The sequence below is a fragment of the Erinaceus europaeus genome, chromosome 7 (genome assembly GCF_950295315.1).
Source record: "Erinaceus europaeus chromosome 7, mEriEur2.1, whole genome shotgun sequence".
Classification (NCBI taxonomy): Eukaryota; Metazoa; Chordata; class Mammalia; order Eulipotyphla; family Erinaceidae; genus Erinaceus; species Erinaceus europaeus.
The window spans coordinates 89,587,420-89,603,043 of NC_080168.1; the positions used below are offsets into that span (position 1 = coordinate 89,587,420).

General features: G+C 34.9%; 1 protein-coding gene across 5 annotated transcripts in view; it reads left to right on the top strand.

Moving 5' to 3' along the window:
- KCNC2 (potassium voltage-gated channel subfamily C member 2) overlaps positions 1–9,864 on the top strand; it is a 235,604-nt gene extending 225,740 nt beyond the window's left edge. For 2 of the 5 annotated variants that reach the window (XM_060194930.1, XM_016193682.2), the window contains exons 4-5: positions 1,654–1,818; positions 6,719–8,098. In XM_060194930.1, coding sequence (XP_060050913.1) covers positions 1,654–1,818; positions 6,719–6,855 — 302 coding nt within the window. In that variant the 3' untranslated portion in view covers positions 6,856–8,098. Of the gene's footprint in view, positions 1–1,653; positions 1,819–6,718; positions 8,099–8,755 lie in introns of those variants that run through there. The other 3 variants (XM_060194932.1, XM_060194931.1, XM_060194933.1) reach the window with 3 other exon arrangements.
- Positions 9,865–15,624: the final 5,760 nt, after the last annotated feature.

Below are 15,624 nucleotides of genomic sequence, written 5' to 3' on the forward strand. Positions count from 1 at the left end.
TTTCTACTTATTTTAATTTTCCCCTATCCATTGAGCTCTATTTTGTCACAAGGATGGATTTTGGATTACTTAGTGTTTTTAATTAGTTAAATCCCTATTCTTGTTCATTGCAACAAAAAACCCAAAGTACATTGACTGTAAATTATTATTCAGTTTTCATAAGTGATAGTTATCAGTGCTGTCTTTAATCTAATAAGATTAACACAGGTAAATGTTTCTAAGTCAAATAAGTTAATTATTATTATTATTTTTTAATCAGAGCATGAATCAACTCTGGCTTATGTTGGTAAAGGAATTGATCATGGGAGTTTGGAGCCTCAGGCATAAGAATCACTTTGCATAACCATTATGCTATCTTTCCTGTCCAATTAATTGGATCTTAACCTCCCATGAAAATTTAAGATTTCCTCATTCCCTATAATTTATATGAATTTATTTATGTTTAATTTTATTTATCTATTATTGGATAGAGAGAAATTGAGAAGAGAGCAGGAAATAAAAGGGGAACAAAGACAGAGAGACACCTGCAACACTGATGCAACACTCCTAGAGCTTTCCCCCTGCATGCCAGGACCAGGGACTTGAACCCTGGTCCTTGTACACTGTAGTGTGTGCATTTAACTAGGTCCACCACTGCCTGTCTCTTTTATATATTTATTTCTTATAGAGAAGTGACTTATGATGATCCCATGTAAATGATTTTTGCATTATCTACAAATCATACCAATTAAACAAAGCAGGCAAGAAGCCAAACAAAAATGGCAGGTAGTCTTTTTATGGCATATCTCTTTAAAGTCTATAAGTTTTTATGGGGTAAAAAAAAAGTATAGCTTAAGCTGAACTGCTTTTAGAAGATTATTCAAATTCTGTCCATTCACTGAGTAGAGTGTCCTGAAAATTCTGTCAATTGTATACGTGGAAACAGGCCAGCTTTGTCTTTAGGAGTGATGGATAAGTTTAACTGAAGTTTTGCTGTCATCAGACCGTTTCTCAGAGTGCCTGAACAGAGCTCTGATGAAGGGCATTGAAAAAGAGGACACACTTGCATTCTGAGTAAACATTGTTATAACTGGCTGGTATCTAGGCTGATAGGATGTGAAATTATTTGGCAAGCTTTAGAAGGGCTAAATAGATAATTCTTTCAAGGGCATTTGAAGAAGGTGATCTTGTTCCATTCAAGATTTTTGGGAAAAAATAATTACAGGAAAGAATAGATACAAATGGCTTAAAGAACTTCAGAGAGAAATACTTCATTAGAATATTTTTCTTAAGTTGACTCCACTCTTAATGTCCTCTATAAACAGCAACTAGATAGCATATCAAGTGTTCTGAGATATTACTACATAAGCTGCCTCATTACCACACTTACTTTGAATTCATATTAGTTTTATGGAAGTCAGTTTCCCATTAAGTAAAATTTAAAACGGAATTAAAAATTCCTCAAGAAATATTTTTCTTCTTTTCAAAACATTTCTCATTTGGCTCTGTGTAAATATTTGTAACAAGTGATAAAAAGTTCCTTTCCTTATCATGATGTGACTATTATGTCTTGTATATTAAGTGACTGTACTATGGACAGTTGGTGTAAACTCTTGGTACTGTCTCATTTCCTCATCCATCAATGTCTGTCAATGGGCGTGGTGCTGTGACCAGTTTTATCAGGTGACGACAGTACAGGAAGTGAGCCGCCATTATCACCCCCAGAGAGGCTCCCCATCAGACGCTCTAGCACCAGAGACAAAAACAGAAGAGGGGAAACATGTTTCCTACTGACAACAGGTGATTACACGTGTACTTCTGATGGAGGGATCAGGAAAGGTAGGCGTGTATTTAATTGGATCCTAACAAGTGGGTTAGCAATTATATTTTACAAAGATAAAGTGACAATGAAATGCTCTCTCATCATTTTCTAAGAAAGACTGCATGCAACTCTCTTCTCTTCATTCCATCATTCACTACAAACATTCAAAAATACATGTTATAGCAGCCCACTTGCTTGTCAATCTGAAAAACATTTCATTATTCTGTATCTCTTTGTCTGACTTGCCATTTTTCTATGGGCAGAATTTTAATGGAGTATTTAAAAGCTGTCATTTATCTAATTTTAATATAAATTCCTCAAAAATTATTTTCTCTTACCAATAATAAAACTCACTAATTGATACTATGCATATATTTGATAACTAAACAAGACTTTTTTTTTTAAAAAGTAAAACATTAAACATGTTCTAATTTAGCCTCTTATACAGTATTAGGCATAACTTATCTGAATGTCTGAATACTACAAAGGTACAGTGTCTCAGTCATGCAGAACAGTATATCTAGTTACTTGAAAATGTATTTACACAGAAATTTTCAAGTAATAATAAAATCTGTATTTGACTACTACTTTATTTTCTTTTGACATCACAGGTATTTCACCACTGTAGGTGACCCTTTCGTTTTTTTTTAAGATAGAAAGACAGAGACAGAGAGAGGAAGATACCACAGCACACAAGCTTCCCTCAATGTGATAGGGGCTGGGATGTAATCTGGGTCATGCCTTGTTGAAAGAACTATAATTTCATGGGATCACATATTTTTAAAAAAATTTTTTAATTTATTTTCTCTTTTGTTACCCTTTATTATTGTTGCTGTAGTTATTGTTGTTGTTATTGATGTTGTTGTTAGATAGGACAGAGAGAAATGGAGAGGAGGGGAAGACAGAGAGGAGGAGAGAAAGACACCTAAAGACCTGCTTCACTGCCTGTGAAGGGACTCCCCTGCACTTGGGGAGCCAGGAGCTTGAACCGGGATCCTTATGCAGGTCCTTGAGCTTTGCGCCACGTGCGCTTAACCCGCTGCGCTACTGCCCGACTTCGGCGATCAAGTATTTTTTAAACAAAAAGTGACTCCTCAACTTTCATTGTCGTGCTATTGCATTTTTTTAAAATGCTGTTTTGATTTTGCTGTTCATTGTAACTTTTCTTTATTGGATACTTTATCACCTTAAATTAAAAAAAACTTTTTAATGATGCCCTCTTTCTTTCAAATATTTCATTAGTCACGTCAAATTTTTCTTTCATTTCTTCTGAATACTTTGTGTTGTTCTTTGTTCTTCATGCCTGCTTGTTTCAAAAAGAAAAGATGTGTTTGTTTCATGTGTAATATGTTATATACTTTTTCATTCCAACTGTATTCTTTTTATCTGTTCTTTAAAAAATATATATCTGTGAATAGCTTGTTTACTATCATGTGTTTAAATATTAGGTTAGAACGATTTAAAATCTTTTATAGAGTTAGATAATATTCTATCATAGTACTTGAATAGTCTATTTTGGATTAAAAGACAGCATAACTTATACATGCATATATATGTAAACATGTTTTAATAAGAATATACAGCTGTGTTTGCATGACTTTTGAGCATAGCTCAACAAAATAACACATGTAATGTTTATACTGAGATTACATGGTTAAGGGTTTAGCTAGAATTGTTTCTTCTATGTTAGAAAAAACTTTGAATAAATTGTCTAAGAGATCACTAAGCATTGTGTAAATACAGTTTTCCCCTTGTAAAATGGCAGTTTAATATGCAAATCAATAAGATATTTAGTTTGTATGGAAAGGCTATAAGTATGCTATTATTTCACAAATATGAATTTACATTGCCCATAACATATTTGAAAATATACTTACTAGCTTTTTATCCTCTCTCATTTCTCACCATAATCAACTAATTCTTCATTATTACTTTTAAAAAAAAATAATTTTGTGCTATTTTGCCTAGGCCTAGTACCATTTCTACCTAAATTCACTTCATTTCCTTACTGTGTTATCTTGTCATGTCTAATAGGAATTCATTCATTACTTCTGTTTTGTTTTGTGTAGATATGAATTTCTCCTATTCCGGCTTACTGAGACATGTATTTCAGAGGCAATCCCTTAGATCTTTCAAATCTGTCTCTCTAATAATTGGATTATAGGGTTCTTCTGAAAATTCATTCTTAGAGGGCATTAAATTACCATATTTCATTGAATATGGTAATTAAATTACCATATTTCATTTTTATACTTACTATATGATAGAATTATATCATTTTACTACATTGGTAGTTTGTCATACAGTAAACATATTTGTATATGCCCTTAAAGAATAAACTCCTACTATTTAAAGCTAGCATTTTTATTTATCCAAAAATGGTTAGAAAGACACAAGGCATAAAGAAAAGATACCTATTACTACTATATGGATAGATAGTTTAAAAAATTGCTTTAAGTAAGCACATACCCCTAACAACTATATAAGTATTCCACATATCTAGAAATCAGTTCAGCATAGGTTCAAAATTGTTCCTTTTCATGAATTGTATTTTTTAGGTATGACTCAATAGCAGTCAATTAGGCCAAATGTTTATCAAATTTTATAATGAGAAGTAATCCTAAAGAATAAATAAAAAATAATTAGTATGAGTTAACATGTAATAATATAAAAGTAATAGTTACTAAAAAGAAGACTTTTCAGATAGACATTGGAATTCAAGTTATTAAAATAAAAAGCTCATATAAATAATTGAAAAAATTTCGGTCAAAACCATTGTAGGAGAATAACTGGACATGTAAAATAACAAAAATATTTACATGTGGTTAGTGTAATTAATGAAAAACTCAATTTTTTTTTTTTTTACATTTTTGGAACTCCTTTACAGAGCTTGAAGATTGTGGGGAGAGTCTGTACATTTTTATATAAGAAAAGCTTATATAAGCAGCATGTACTTTAATGTATGCTTTTTAACTAGTTGGTTTGAATCAAACTAATCAATGTTTATAGACTAGTTTGCATTTTAATGTTACACTGTCAACTAGGATAAGTTATTCTTTAGATAATTCTCAACATAGCAGTAGTAACTAACTAGTCCTGAGGGTATATGAGAATCCCTACATAACGATGAATCCCATGAAATTCTCCTTAAATTATTTATGACATTTTCTCATTAAGTATTCCATTACATATCAGGAGAATGAAATATATGTCGTGTACATGAACAGAGTACTGAAAAATCTCAGAGATAATTCTTTCAAAAGCAGAAATGATGTCCTAGAGAATCTTACCATAGATAATGAATATCAGAAATATCCATATACAAAATCTAAAAAAAAAAAAAAGACATATAGTCAACTGAAAATATATTGATGTTTATTCTGGGAGAACTTTCATCAAGCTTTGCCTTGCAATAGACCTGTCATTGTAATCTGTCCAGGAGGCTCATAAATCAAATAATCACTAAGGCACATGAATCACTTCTCTTCCAGAGGAGAAATAGCAATGGATTCTTCCCTAAACCCCCATTAAAATATACAATTAAAAAGTGAAGTAGTGAGCAGGAACAGGAAGGAACACAAAATACCTGTTTCTTTCATAAGTAGTCATGAAGCACATGGAGAACTAATCACAGCCCAAGGTACATGTCCTAAATCTAAAGAATAGCTTGGAATTGTATCTGTTCATCCAACTTTAGTTCTCAAACACAGACTTTCATTTATTTCTCCTGCTCACAGCACTTTTTCACTGGAGTAATCATAACATTCATTTCTAAGCTATATGACTATTTTTTAATTAATAGTTTCACTGTTTCTAAGACAGTGCACTTCTAAGTTTAACTGTTAGCTAAGTTAAATGCCTCTAGTCTTTTTTTAAAATAAATATTATAATACACCAGCTCTTTCAAAGATAGCTTCAGTTGGAGTATTTCTGGTATAGTTTAGGAAAGCCACTTGATTGGAGCTTGTAAAAAGAATCCTTTATCATATAAATCTATAACTGTTACAAGAGTGTGAACTAATCAAAAGTAAAAAGTGATATTAAGACCAATTTATTTCTTAATTCCTGGAAAGAGGAGTCATACAACCAAATTAAGACTGTTCACTAAAAATATAATATGTGTTTCCTTCATACTTTTAAAAAGATTTTAAAATTATTTATTTTTTTATATTTGATAGGACAGAGAGACATTGATAGAGGAGAAGGAGATGAGGGGAGAGGCGGGCTTGCCTCCTATAAGTGGAGAGTGGAGGCTTGAGCTAGGTCCTTGTGCCTGGTAATGTGTGAAGTCTACTGAGTGCACCATCTCCTGGCCCCTTACTCGGCTTTGCTTTTTTCATCCTAGAAATTAGAAATAGGCATTCATTCTACATGATTCAGATAATGGCAATTAAGTGCCATTATTTAAGATCCATTCTTTTAGTTTCATAAAACTAGAAGATAAATTTACTGAAAAAATTTTTTTCCACTTATAGTTAAGTATATTTTCTTAGCTAGGTAAATAATGGGAAAAAAATGAAAGGACAGCAATTGCCCACATATATTCTTAAAGGAGCACATTCTGAATTTGAAAATATTTTCCAAGTTTATATCTTACTTAAGTTGCTTTGCCTTGTTCTTTAGAATTATGGTTTAGTGTTTATCAAAAATCATATCAATAGAGACTATAATCTAGGACAGAGAAGATTGTGAAGTTTTGCTACTGCAATTTGGGGTAGCTGGTTTAGTCTTTTGATAATTACAGCTACAGTAAGATTCATGTTTTTAGAGTTAAAATTGTCTCAGTATTAACTTATTTGTAAAAAAAAAAACTTCTTTGATTTCAAAAGTATCACTTTCAGTCATCCTGCATGGTATTGTTTGTCTGTGTCTATTTTTTGGTTGAATTCAACTGATGTCTGCATTTTCTTATAAAAGGATATGAAAAATCCAGAAGCTTAAACAACATAGCGGGCTTGGCAGGCAGTACTCTGAGGCTCTCTCCAGTAACATCACCCTACAACTCTCCTTGTCCTCTGAGGCGCTCTCGATCTCCCATCCCATCTATCTTATAAACCAAATTGCATCAGTGAACTAAATTGTATAAATTCAAGTACTGTTCACCCCATAATGGAAATAATTAAATGTAGAGTGACTCCAGGGTCCACTAATACAGTATAAATCCTGCATGAAACTTCTATCTGAAATCAGAAATGCCAGTTGGGTAGCTAACTTTAAAGTTTTATCTCAAGTAGTACTACTATTTCTCTATATTAATTGGCTCAATCTCCTATTGCAATAAAATGACAGACTGTGTCAGATATGGCCAGTATACAAATACATAAACATATCTTCAGGGAGATATATTTAAAACAGTGTGCTTCCAAATGCCAACCACTTCATTGGACTTTTCATTTCTTGAGACTCTAAACCATTCTGAAGATGTTTGGATATTTATCTTGATTGCACACAACATGACTTTGGTCAGCTCATTTGCATGGGCCATCTTGTCTCTATCACCTGAAAGCAATGTCTCAGATTCCGGGACCATGGATATGTGCACTTACATCAAACCATCCTGCTGACTTATGAAAGTATCGGTACACTGTTTCTCATGTTGAATTGGGGGGCAGGGAGGGCAGAGTTCTCTTTGATATTTTCTCTTTATTCTTTAAATATATATTTGAAATAGGTTCATTTCTTGATTGATTTAATTTTATTTCTAAAATGTTGTTTTGGAGTTCTGAATGTCTTTGGTTGTTTGCACACAGATAACTGCAAAGAGGTTGTCATTACTGGCTACACGCAAGCTGAGGCCAGAGCTCTTACTTAATGGCTTGGGGATTGCACAAAACATAAGAGAAAGGTAACTGCCAGCCAGGCGTGCATTGTTTAGTCAGGAATTGCTGCTTGGTATTAATTAGAGTCATATATCTATAAATTTTTTTCAATCCCAGAATGTGTCATTTTTAGCAGCAGAGTGCCAAATATCACCTAAATCTCTCGTGTCTTTTATTTTACTCCCTTTTTAATTTTATTTCTTATCTTTTGTGCAAACATTAAAGAGCATTGCTGTTCACAACAGGCTTTCTTGACCAGCCTTAAATTTCTGACTCACAGGATTAATCAGATTTTTCAGGCAGTGTTTAACCGGGTGCTTTGTCCTGTATGTTATTCTGTCTGTCTGTCTTAGCTCCCTGTCTTTCCTGTATATACCATCTGTCTCCATGAAGCAAAGAAATAGTGTGACAATGTGTTCATGATTTTAGTACTGAGTGTTCTGCCCCACTTCCTGCCTTCTTCGCTGTTTGGACCAGCCTCTCTGCGTGTGTGTGTGTGTGTGTGTGTGTGTGTGTGTGTGTGTGTGTGTGTGTGTGTGTTAATTAATAACATTCTGTCCACTACCTAAGTTAATTGACGAACCTTTTCAGTGAGCAGAATTTAAGCAGCAGTATCACCACTGCATTTGGTTGCCTGCTACATTCAGTTTTTACCACCTAGCAGACTGTATTCATCACTAAGCACCCACAAAGCACCATAGAGAGTCTAATTCAAGTCCAAATGGAAGACATTCTGTTTACACATCTTTATGAATGCATTAGCAATAGTGGATTCGTTGTGTTGGGTATGTGAGGGAAGAAAAACATGAATACAAATAGAAGGATAAAGACAATTTCCAAGAGATTCAGGGTCTTTGAGATTATTAATTCCTATTCCTTATGTTTACTCTTTGTTAAACAGTGGCCACTTTTACTATCAACCACATAACATATATTACTTGATACTTCTGAGTCCCAGAACAAAATCTTTCTGTCAAAGATCTAGTAAAGCAATGTGTTTTGCCCAGACTTGTATAAGTGCTGTCTAAAGATTCAGTGATTTCTTGCTAACAATGCACATAGAAAGTTTTGATTGCATGCAGACTTATTGTAAAGAAATTAATATACTGTCTGGTGCTGCTATTATTAACTGCAGTGTTATACAGAATGTATCATGGATTTTTGACTGCTGAAAAAGGGACAGTGGAATTTAGCCATACCAAGGACTGTACTGGAAACAGACTTCTGCTGCTGAACTTGCCCTGATGTGACCAGGTTGCACTTACTTAGAAGAGATCCTCGCACCATCAGAGATTTTTAAAGTTTATTAAAGGATTGTGACTGGAACTCATTTGGTGCTCCCCATATACATAGTCTGCTTATGGACTGGCCAGTGTCTGAAGGACAATGTAAATACTATCATGGTTGCATGGGTCAACAACTTTGGCCACCTCACATCCAAGGAAGCCAAATTCATGACCAACATCTCTGGAGCTTCAAATAAGGTCCATACCTTTGTGACTTACACACCTAGGGCCTGCAGTAGAGTGTGCTGTGAATCATACAAGGCAGTGATACTGGTGTAGTATAGGTCTGTCTCCATTTGCCTATTTCTCCTTTGTCGGTTAGATCTACAAATATTGATTGTATCATTTTCTTCTAACCATTTATATTATTGGTTTGTCATACTATGCTGTGAAATTTTCAGTGCCTATTATCAAGACTAGATTGACTATTTTTTTGTCACATACTGGTTTAGAAATGAAAAATCGTGATAAAAATACCAATATTAGTAATTGCTTAAGCCTTTTGTCATTGTTACCTCACTTATAAATAATACAAAAAAAGGAAAATTCTGGCTATGAGAGTATTTTTTTATTAAATGATCAATGAGCCATGTCAGTATATAGCAGAGTATTAATAAAATTATATCCTAAAGTGTATATTTTACATAAAAAGATATTCTTCAATCAATTACATGTTTGTGTATTTCATGGCAAAATGAAGCTTGTACTTGTCTGTTGTAGTTGAAACTGTTAAGAATTCTTCACCTTGCTACTTGGTATTTCCACAATTATTAGTTCCCTTGAGATTCTGAATATCATGTATAACTTAGTTATGAGCCCTGTGTTGTGGACTTTTTGTGAACATTTCAAGGTGCATGTCTAACCTTGGTGATAACTTATAAAAATGTAGCTAAATGAGATGAAGAATAAATGGCAAATGAGCTGGGGGTGAACTTCAGTTCTAGCTGATTAAATTATTCATATTCTCTTCTTGACTCTTTTCTTTGTTTTGAAGTTTTCAAGAGGTTTTACTATTTGTTTGCATTATGCTACCGTAGTAGACACTCATGTGCAATAAAGAATGTGTGATGAAGAACTTATAAACATACATAGCTCTCAATTTCACTTAGACATGTAACCAGTGTTTTCTTCCTTTTTATGATTTTGCAGATTAATATTCTAAGGTGAGATGACAAAATATTAATTATTAAAATACCCAGTGTTTACGTGACATGTTATGACTGTTACTGTAATCACGTACACTTTGCAAATTAATCATCATAGCATTTCTGGAGGCCATGCCCCCCCCACTTCATTACTAGCAAATTTAAAGATCAGAAAGCCAAAACCTTTCACTTATTTTTGCCACAAATACTTTTCCTGACCATAGATCTTATGGATTCAATGACTACTGATCCTCTTGTAAATGTCTTATCTTCTAAAGTTGGTTTCTGTTTCATATCTGGGTGATGACCTTATACTTACTACTACACAGGTCATAGGGACATTTCATTTATATTATGGGGGTGGATAGGTATAAATTTACCCTAAAAGATTCTTTTTTTTTTATTTAAGAAAGGATAAATTAACAAAACCATTGGGTAGTAGGGGTACAACTCCACACAATTCCCACCACCCAATCTCCATATCCCACCCCCTCCCCTGATAGCTTTCCCATTCTCTATCCCTCTGGGAGCATGGACCCAGGGTCATTGTGGGTTGCAGAAGGTGGAAGGTCTGGCTTCTGTAGTTGCTTCCCCGCTGAACATGGACTTTGACTGGTCGGTCCATATTCCCAGTCTGCCTCTCTCTTTCCCTAGTAGAGTGGGTCTCTGGGGAAGCGAGCTCCAGGACACATTGGTGGAGTCTTCAGTCCAGGGAAGCCTGGCTGGCATCATGACATCTGGAACCTGGTGACTGAAAAGAGAGTTAACATACAAAGCCAAACAAATTGTCGAGCAATCATGGACCCAAAGCTTGGAACAGTGGAGAGGAAGTGTTAGGGGGATACTCACTACAAACTCTAGTGTACTTCTGCTTTCAGGTATATATTTTGCAGTAGTTTATGGATATGTGTGAACATATGCTCTCTCTCACAGAAATTGGTGTATATCTAGGTTTTGGGGCTTTGTTAGAAAAGATTCTGTAAACTATCATAATTCAAAAAAAAAGGGTAAAATTAAAAGGAGAAATAAGTTTGGCGAATCTGATATTTTCCCATGATGTATCAATATAATATTTTCTGTCTCTGAAAATGTTCAGTGTTGGTTAGAAAGAGATTGTTAAGAGTCTGAGCTAAGGAAAGAGAATACGTCCAAATATAATTTCTGACAAAATGTTTTCAGTGATTGTGTCATAATGTAGGGCTTTTTTTTAAATAGAGAAAATAGGTAGGAAAGGGAAAGTGCATTTTTTTTTCCTCCAGGGTTATTGCTGGGCTTGGTGCCTGCACCATGAATCCACTGCTCCTGGAGGCCATTTTTCCCCCTTTTTGTTGCCCTAGTTGTTGCAGCCTCGCGGTTATTATTGCCATTGTTGACGTTGCTTTGTTGTTGGATAGAACAGAGAGAAATGGAGAGAGGAGGGGAAGACAGAGAGAGAGGGGAGAGAAAGATAGACACCTGCAGACCTGCTTCACCGCCCGTGAAGCGACTCCCCTGCAGGTGGGGAGCTGGGGGCTCGAACCGGGATCCTTACGCCGGTCCTGCGCTTTGCGCCACGTGCGCTTAAGCCACTGCGCCACCGCCCAACTCCCGGGAAAGTGCATTTTATTGCATGATAATTGCCATGAAATTTTGATTTACAAAATTAATATTAAATAGTGATAAAAAAAAAGTGAAGGTAGCTATTGTGCCTTTGAAATAAATCACAGGTCAGACTAATGGGAAAGCAGTAGTGAACTTAGAAGGAGACAATGAATATGTTAAAAAGCTATATTACAAAGCTGAGATTTGGGAGGATTTATAACACAGTAGGAGACATTTAGTGCTAAATGAATTATTAAAATTTTGAAACCACTAGCAGTTTATGATGATTGAAATACACAGTTAAAGTTTTTTCCTTACTGAAAAAAATTATCGCCCTTACTTCCAATTTCCTCTGCCAGAATTCAATTAATTGTTTGATTGCTTAAACATTAATATATATATATTTTTTTTCCTCTAACATAGGTTAAGCAGCATTATATTTTTCTTAATTTATAATTTCTTCTTCTTGCCATACTAAGTCTATTTCAAGGATATGATAGTTCTATTTTCTAAATATTAAATAATTCATTTGAACTAATTTTACACAATTCCTTTTTAAAAACTTATCAAGCTTGGTTATGTAGGAGACTTACATGCTTGAGGCTTTGAGGTCCTAGGTTCAGTCCCCAGCACCATCATAAACCAGAGCTGAGCAGTGTTCTGATCTCTCCCTACATATCTTTCTCTTTATGTCTCTGTCATTAAAAATTAAAAGTAGAAAAATAAAATGTTTTAAAAATAAATATAAAATGTATCACACTGAGATGTCAAAGTACCACTAGTTGTGCATTTGAACAGTATAATTTTTCAAGGTCTATTGTAACTTGTATTGAGAACCCCCAGTTAACCAACTACCCCCTTTTTTTAAAAAAAAGTAAATTATTATTTTTTTAAATATTTATTTTATTTATTTATTCCCTTTTGTTGCCCTTGTTGTTTTATTGTTGTAGTTATTATTGTTGTTGTCGTTGTTGGATAGGACAGAGAGAAATGGAGAGAGGAGGGGAAGACAGAAAGGAGGAGAGAAAGATAGACACCTGTAGACCTGCTTCACCGCCTGTGAAGCGACTCCCCTGCAGGTGGGGAGCCGGGCGCTTGAACCGGGATCCTTATGCCAGTCCTTGTGCTTTGTGCCACCTGCGCTTAACCCGCTGTGCTACAGCCCGACTCCCCAAAAAGTAAATTATTTTTAGGCCAACTTTACAACAAAACTTACTTGGAAAGTATGGGTTTCTGTTTACTATCTGATCTTTCACAAGACCTCTTTCAGTATTTGCTCTCCACGCTACAGTGGTACAGTTGTCACAACTGATAAACTCATGTGAACACACCATTGTTACTCAGAGTATATAAGCCACATTGGGTTTACTCTTGTTCTTATACATTCTGTGAATTTTGATATGCATAATAATATGTATCCACCATTGTAACATCGTACAGATGGTTTCAGAACACTAAATATCCTCTGTATCCTACTTATTCACCACTTCTTCATCTTTTTCTCTTAACCATAGCAACTATCACACATTTTTAAAATTTCATTTTATTTGGTTATGTATTTTATGATCACCAGAGTTATAGTTTGGACCCAGTGTCAGCACTTCTTCTTCTAGCGTTTGCCCTTCTTCCGTAGCCAGTCAACAGCGTCAGGTTGGGCCTTATGTCTGCTTGTTGCTGGCTTTGAAAGTGACTGGGATCCATGTGGATTCAGTCGGCTAGGAAGGACCGTCAGTTTCCCCAATAAATGGGTACTCACGGGATGCACCACGAGAAGGTCGATCCATGAATCCACCATTCCTGGCAGTCATTTTATCCTCTTATACTTGATAGGAGAAGGAGAAATTGACAGGGAAGGGTTGATAGAGAGTGGGAGAAAAAGACACCTGCAGGCCTGTTTCATTACTCATGAAGCTTCCCCCCTTCAGGTGGGGAACAGGGCTTGAACCGGTGTTCAGGCACATGGTAATACTTAACCAGGTGCACCACTTCATGCCCCCCCATCAGTAATTTTATACTTCCATAGTTTTGTCTTTTTTCAGGATGTCATATCATTGGACTGTCTTTTTCAGGATGTCATATCATTGGAGTCATATAGTATGTAACCATCTCAGATTAATTTATATCACTTCTTTATATGCATTTAAAGTTTTGTTCTTGATCTCAATTTTTAGTGCTAAAAATTATTCTGTTTTCTGAATGCACTATGATATATTTATTCAATTACTGCAGGTCATCTGGATTACTTTCATTTTTTTCCAACTATAAAGCTTGAGTTAGCATCAGTGTGCAGGTTTTTGTGCAAACTTACATTTTTAGTTAATTTTTGTAATGAGTGCCAACATGCACAGTTGCTGGTACGCTAGTCTAGCTCAGATTTTAAGATTGGTACTCTTACACAGGAAAACTTTTGTACTTGTATTTCAGCTTTCAAACGTGCACAATATATAGATTATTAATATAACTATTATTTCACTGTAGGAGATAAGTATGTCTCTTGATTACCCATCAAAAAGTTTGTCCTCTGAAAAAATTTTAAAAATAGTAGTAAATTATTATAAAAATCCATTAACAGTTAACTATTATTCCATAATTTTTGGCTATATGAATTAGATGTTATCATTTTATTTGCCTTTTTCCTGTTGTTATTATAATTATGTTAGTTTAGTTCTGATTTTTATTTAATATTTTATGATAAAAATATGGCACTTTTGTATATATGTATTTTCATATTGTTGTTTGGTAGGGAGAATTCTCATAATTTATTCACAGGATGAAACTTACTTTAATTAGTGATTTAATTTTGATTCACAAAAGTATGATATAACAGGGGTATAATTTCACACCTTTTGAACCACTAGAGTTCTGTGTCCTCATTCCCTCCATTGGGAACTGCAGTAGTTCTCCCAAGATCACATTTATGGGTTGACTATTATTTCTGTAACTATCTATATTTATATATATATGCCCATTTTATTCTATGGCCCTGACTTCTTTTTTCTAACTCACACCTATTACTTTGGAGTGTCCTTCCACTTATTTTTTTTTCTTTACTCTTCAGGTCCTGATGGAATTGGAGTTCAGAGGTCTCTGGTCATATTAGTTAACATTTACCCTATGGGTAAACTCATGGGGTGCAGAAGGTGGAAGGTCTGGCTTCTGTAATTGTTTCTCATATGAACATGGGCATTGACAGGTCAACCCATATCCACAGCCTGTCTCTGCTTTCCCTAGTTGGGTAGAGCTCTGGAGAGTTGAGGTTCTGGAACACATTGGTGTGAGGTCATCTGACCAGGGATTTTAGTATGAAATCATAGTAGCATCCGTAACTTGGTAGTTGAAGTAGCAGTAAAATATAAAGCAGGGCAAATTTTTTAATAAACAGGAACCACAGGCAGGAATAAAGCTGATGGAAATAGGGATTTTAGGATATATCAGTCAAAGCTAAGAAATCTATTTTAGATATATTCCTAAGGGCCCTTGTCTGTGGTAATTTTTGCTGGAGCTTGATAGCTAACCTGCAGGTAGACTAAAAATACTGTATAGGAGGTTGATGTCAGAGTTGAGAATAGGACTAGCAAGCTGGATAAGGCCAGAGAGTAGCTCCCAAACTTGAAGAAAATATATAAATATAATTAACTATTTCCCACATTGATTTTATCTGGGGCCCATATCTATTCATATTTAGCACAGGAGCCTATATAACCTCCAAGTCCCTTTCAGTGTGTGTTCGCAGTCCATGGTCATAGCTGGAACTTTCTAGGTTGCACTCATTTCCGGACCAGTTCTCTTTGAGTAGCACAGAAGGATGACCCATCCTTTCTTCAGAGAATGGGACAGTCTTTACCATTGATAGTTTATAGTGAGGGTATGGTCTTGAAGAAGCCCACAAGAGAGCTTATAATGATGTTCCTCATGGAAGTGACCAGGGATGGTGGAGAGATGGTAGAGGTCTAGGCACATTGAATCTATAAGGGACCGAAAGATTACCTGAC